The following is a 6,356-nucleotide window of genomic DNA, read 5'->3' as shown; positions in this document are numbered from 1 at the left end:
GGTCGGATAATGGCGGTTATCGAACTTGTCCGAGGTTTCATGGTAATTAACCTTGTTGTGAAGTTTGAAGTTAATCCGTTAATAATTACTTGAGATATCGAGCGGACATCGTTTGCCCGCCCGTCCGCCCGTCCGTCCGCTCACGTGATAACATAATACGTCCCCGTCTTCGACGGGCGTATAATATGAGGCCGGAACAACTAAGTGTACGGAGCCGGACCGGGTAAGGGCCGGAACTACTAAGGTCGGAACAACTCGGGGGATGGAACGACCTGTATTCTCTATATATAGTGAACTTGATGTCGTAAAATATTAAAAAGGCACAGTTTCGCCGCCTAGTCCTTTATTTTTAATTTTGATATTTCTCTTGGAGACGTAACATTTTGACACAAAATTAGAAGCACTATTTTCAAAGCATCTATCATCCATTCGTCTCGTCACAGAAAGGGTAAACCAGGATGTGTTACACAAAAATTATCGCTCCGCCCCGACGAAATTTACGGTAACATCCAGTAGATATTTTTTTGAACATTCTAGGACGTAACGCAGTTTGACACAAAATGTTACGTCTTAAAATCTGAATTGAATTTCTCTAATCTCCCAGCAAAGTTTGTGTTTAAAGCCCATCTTTTTTCAGAGAAAATGTCTTTTGTCATTAATCAATGTGATGATCACAAAAGGGGACATTTTAATAAAGTTTTATTCATTTATTTTTTTGTTTAAAATATTGCGCATAAGAAAAGTCTGGCCACTTTGTCCAACATTTCAGCACAATAATTGATGTGAAAACGTTTCATTTAAACCACAAAGCTGAAATAAATACATGAACTATCTCATTTAATGAGCTGCTTTTAGATGATCACACAACGTTCTTGGAATACATTCACAAATATGTTTTAAAATCAATTATTTGAGATGTAACCAAAATGCATTTCTTAACATCGAATTCTGAATCATTTGCCGATGTTCATAGACAAGAAATGTTTTTAGAATAAATTATGATTTTTTATAAAAGAATTGTTCTTTGTTGGTGGTGAAATCAACCCTTTTGTGGAAAAATATCAACTATACATATTCTAGTAGCAATTATTTCATTAGATGTTTTATAAAACAATTTCAATGCTCCAGAAGGATTTTAGGCCAAAAACAGCCCAAATATTTTAGATAAGTTTTGAAATAATGACTGTTCCCTACGATAGGTGCCCTGTCATTGAGAGGGCGTTTACATTAAAAAATGCCGTTATTAATTATATTTGAGCTTCTTTTTGATATCTTCTTGACGCAAATGGTAAAATATTGTTTTATTTAAATTATCTCAAAGTGATTACAAGAAAATTGGTTAGATTCTGTTTTAAATAATGCTATAAAGTTACATTGGGCCCATCCTGCAGACGACAGATCTACTCGCTAGTTTCGTTTTAAAAACGAGGTTATTTGGGAAATCTATGTTTAATATCACCGAAAAAGGACAATAGCGGTGGTTTGCTGTTGGAGCAATTTTATGCCTCCATCGAAAGTGATCAGTTAAAAAATAAGAAAAAAATATTTAGTGTACGAAATCACGTACCCTTACTCTACTGTAACTTTGTACTCAGAAACGTCTACTTACCTACCTTTGCTGCATTGTTTTTGGCCATCAAATTTTTATGCTTGAATAAGTTAGCTATGTGAGAAGCCTTTATCAACAAATGACTGTTGATACAACTTTAAGAGAACATAAAATATTTTTGCTTCATCAAGATAGATTGTACAAGTGAGTAGTCGCGTTCAACCAGACGCTTGATCACTTGTAATTAAAGAGTCTGGTCAAACACAGTGCTTTAAAATTACCATCACCAGAGGGCAGTGTTTTTACTTTCGTTTCCGGACGTTATGTCAATGTCATTAAACATTTCAATGAATAACGAAATTAATGAAAACAACTTACCTATACATGCATTTCTGAAGTACCCGTGTATTCACTATTAGTATTATCAAGAACAATGTAAGAAAATGTGTCAAATTTCCAGAATTATATGCTATAATTTCCACTGAATAAATCATAACTAAGCACAAAGCCAACAAGGCTGACTGAAGTTAGAAAAAAGCATGCAAAGCAAGTGAGATTTTACAGTTGTGTGACTGCACAACGCACCAAAAACACTGTATGCACATCGCCCCGTTGTGCGCTTCTCTCCGCACAACTGTGCAATTTGATACAATTTGTTGATCAATATTACGGAAATAAAAAAATACGGAAGGCTCGTATGCAATAATGTACACTGTATATATATTACTGTAATTCTCTCATCTCTATAATTAAGATTATGTACAATTTTACAATGCATGTAACACAGTATACAGTGACTGATTGACTGTCAAGAATTGGTTTGGCTCCTCGGTAACAGAACAGGTAAATAACAATTTGATGAGTCACCAGAGTTTTACCTGACCTTTGTCTGACACAGAGAGCTGATATGTGATACCGTATGACCGTTATGAAAACACAACTGGACGATTAATATTTGTTATTTGCATTCGCGTTGGTCTATAGCTCCCCTTCACCTGGTTTTCACACCTTGGCGAGTTACGTAAGTGCCCCGGGTGGCGGAAAACTACGGTCCAGGTTCAAAGTGGCTGTGTTTACCTGTGTTGCCGAGACTGTGTTGTAATTTTACATATGAATATAGAAACATACTAAAAAATCAAGTTTATATTTTGAAACACGAAACCGTATTTTTTGTTAAGCCATTCCTCAATTTACACCAACTGCGATTGTAATCGCACACCGTTCGTCGAGCGTCCACACAAATGTGCGCAAGCAATGATCGTCCAATTTTTTTTTTTATCGTTCGCATTTTGTGCACACACCGTTCCCACACTTCGTGCGCACACCGCACATCGTGTAACGTTGTGCGATCCCACAACTGTACCTGTACACCATTCAAAACACCTTCAAGTTCTCACTCAGCTTTCAGTTTGGCGCTTGAAATTCCGAGAACCGAATCAAACGATATCATGACCTAGATTCCACTTCACTACCGTTGCTCAGAAATGGAAAATTTCCGATCGGGGATGTCATTATCGTACGGGAGAACGACTTATTTATTTTTACAGACACTTGAAACATGTTTTGATTAAATCATAGATTTATAATAATAAGCCATCAAAGAAAAAATCAACAGGTATTATATATGGGAAAATCTGTTTTTATTTTTGGAAAATATGTAATTTTAGGACTAGGTGAAGCAGTCGTTAGACGGCTGTAGATCATTGAAAAAACAAAACACTGCTCAGGTAATCTGGCCTGACTTGTATCAATAGCCTTGTTAGCTTAATGAATTATTGTAAAATATCCAATGAAAATACATGAAATCATTCTTTTTGAAGCATTTTTTTTTTACATTTTTCTCGTTAATAGTGAAAACATGGATACTTAAGGAATGCATATAGGTTGCAATGCGGTAATGGTTGACAGCGCCACGCTGTGATGGAATGGTTGAAGATGCCATAGCGCATTAAAAAACTTCTGGGGAGAACACTGTGCCAGGTCAGGCAACCTGTCACGGAACTGGTAGTATCAAGTGATTAAGGGCCAAAGCGATAGTACGCAAGATAAATAAAGTGTGCTTCCTGTGAACTATGAACTCTTAAGTTAGTATATTGAATACGGTCATTCCTAATGGTAAATCTTATGTATGTATTTTAACTATGTATATGTTATGATTATTTGTTATTAAATTTAACTTGAATATACTGAACTTGTTGGTTAATCAATCAAATAAGTATTGGTGTTTATGACCAGGATGTAAATCACCGAAACAGTAAAGAATGGTGTTTACGACCAGGGTGTAGATCGCCGTAACAGTAATGTAGGGGCCCGTCCGGGATACAAATTAATCGTTCTCGTATACATATTTGATAAAACTATTGTGTCTTCAAGTGTGTAAATAACCATCATGTTCAGTATGGCATTTGAAGTGGAAGAGTTCTCAAGCCCTAATTGTTTTGATAACCTGAATAAACTTACGTAATATGTGATGCGATGGCTTTTGAAACATGGATGAGGAGCGTTAATCATTTTGGCATCAAAATTATAAATAGCATATGGTTTTCCAAATTTGACAGTACTTATAACATTGAATTCTTACTTTTACTGGTAAATACAATAATTTAATTGGATAACTGTTAACTATTAAATTATTTTTAAGTTTATATTGAGAACAGTATTGTTCTGATAAAATTTTGACTACCATTGTTTACTTAATGATTCTCGTAAACATAATCAAAGGATTTTTAAAAATTAAACTATAAAAATAAATTATTGATTTCAAAATTAATCATACTTTGTCAAAATAATTATCATTGGCTTGGAACATATGTCATTTTAATATATTATAAAATTGCTGGTAATTACTGACCTGCTGGACAATACACTAACATTAAAGTTAATCGTGTAACATGTAGTATACATGCGCTGCTTCAGTATTAAAATCTGGAATGGTGATGGTAGTAAATTTGGTGTGTGTTGTTACACATATCAGGATGTAAATAGACCGTGCCGGAGCAGTAAGCAGTCTAAGGGAGATAACTCTCCAAAACTTTACTATAATGACACCCCCTAAAAAAATCTGGATCTAGATCTCCGCCCCTAATTTGTCTCATATTTGACTATATAGCTAAATCTGCCTATGTAATCTGATTTCCCGGTGCTCCAGTACCTGTTGAAATCGATTGAGGTCGCTTTTAAAAATGTAAATGAAAACTTTCGTGAATACTTACTTCAGTCTTGTAATTTGTAGCATTGACGAATAATTCGAACTCGGCATTGCTGACTTCATATTTGTCCAAGTAAAATGCATTAACTCTGACAAATCGTTCTGGCCCTTCTCCATCTGCAACGAATATGGGTTCATTCGTTCCCATAAAAAATGAACCACCGGGAATGTTGACCATGCCATGAGTCCGAGGAAAATCAGTTTTCGAAGCCGGTGTGAGTTTATCTTTTGTCTGTCGGTAACGGTCCACCGACTCAAGCTTAAGATCACCAGATTGTTTATATATGGAAGTGTCACGACTTATTGAACAACCACATGACTTTGGATCGTCATTTGGACATTCACTCTCACCTTTTGAACATTTTTCAGCGCTAACGTCGCACCTTGCCAAGACGAGGCATATCATTACTTGCAAAATTCTCGGCCACGGATCCATGTTTACAATCGTCTCGCTCAACCAGACGCTTGATCACTTGTTATTCCAGAGTCTGGTCAAACACAGTGCACTAACATTATCACCACCAGAGGGCAGTATATCTACTTTCGTTTCCGGACGTTATGTCAATGGTGGGGGCTAGAACCCAATCGGGAACCGTCGGCACTTTCCGTAAACGAGAAAATATTATTGTATAGTATATAAAATAGTATTTTCTCGGTTACGGAAGTGCCGACGGTTCCCGATTGGGCTAGAACCTAGTCCGTTGAGGAGTCCGACAAACGGCAGCTGTGAACGGTATAGCAGTTAATCGGTAGCCGCAGAGTTGCGTATTATTTTAACCGGAAATGAAGTATGTGAAAATGAAAGTAGAAGTACAGTGTCAACAAATATACGACTAGTTGTAGCGGGATTTACATTATTTTAAAAAGAAATAGGAGGTATATAGGGGTAAGTGGCGGAGAAAGGGTTATTAATATGTATTTCACAGCGGAAGGAAAATAATTCCTGCATGTATAACTTACTGTTTAGTCATTAAAATGTTTAGATCTGTATATTGTCTTCCCTGATTTGATTTGATTTTCAGCAGGGACAGTGTATAGAGGGGATTGGCAACTCTGCCCCAGTCAAGATTCTATAGCACGTCGCTTTGGTGTTTGTTAAATTAGCAGCAATAGAAAGCTGAATAAATTTTATAACGACCAAACCCATTTTAATTGCAAATAATATAATTTACCTTGTGTTATTTTTGTGTCAAAAAGACTAAATATCAGCATTATTTTTCACTGGAACGTAAATCATTATTGCGAAAGTAGTTAGTGACTGCTCACTGTTTTGATTAAATTTTATAAACTATCGATTATATTTTTTAAAACAATTAATATCAATAAACAGCTGAGTAATTTCTATGTTAAGTAGGCCTGATTTGATTTGCATTACTTGGAACGATAGCGATGTCACAGATGAAATTACTCGTCTGGTAACGAAGGACTTGTGTTGTTAAAAACCGTAAACAAAAATGCAGGATAAAACAACCCACATGTATGTGAACCATCTCACTCCAAAAGCATTTGACCTATCTTTATTTATTAAATTAGCAGCAATAGAAAGCTGAATAATTTTTCACTGGAACATAAATCATTATTGCGAAAGTAGTTAGTGGC

General features: G+C 35.8%; 1 protein-coding gene across 1 annotated transcript in view; it reads right to left on the bottom strand.

The window, feature by feature from the left end:
- LOC110454931 (sulfatase-modifying factor 1-like) overlaps positions 1 to 5,328 on the bottom strand; it is a 50,388-nt gene extending 45,060 nt beyond the window's left edge. The window contains exon 1 of the mRNA XM_021505154.1: positions 4,762 to 5,328. Coding sequence (XP_021360829.1) covers positions 4,762 to 5,193 — 432 coding nt within the window. The 5' untranslated portion in view covers positions 5,194 to 5,328. The remainder of the gene's footprint in view (positions 1 to 4,761) is intronic.
- Positions 5,329 to 6,356: the final 1,028 nt, after the last annotated feature.

The sequence above is a fragment of the Mizuhopecten yessoensis genome, unplaced genomic scaffold, assembly GCF_002113885.1.
Source record: "Mizuhopecten yessoensis strain PY_sf001 unplaced genomic scaffold, ASM211388v2 scaffold25, whole genome shotgun sequence".
In the NCBI taxonomy this organism is placed as follows: domain Eukaryota; kingdom Metazoa; phylum Mollusca; class Bivalvia; order Pectinida; family Pectinidae; genus Mizuhopecten; species Mizuhopecten yessoensis.
The sequence above is the reverse complement of the archived record's forward strand: the minus strand, read 5'-3'. Positions and strand labels throughout refer to the sequence as shown.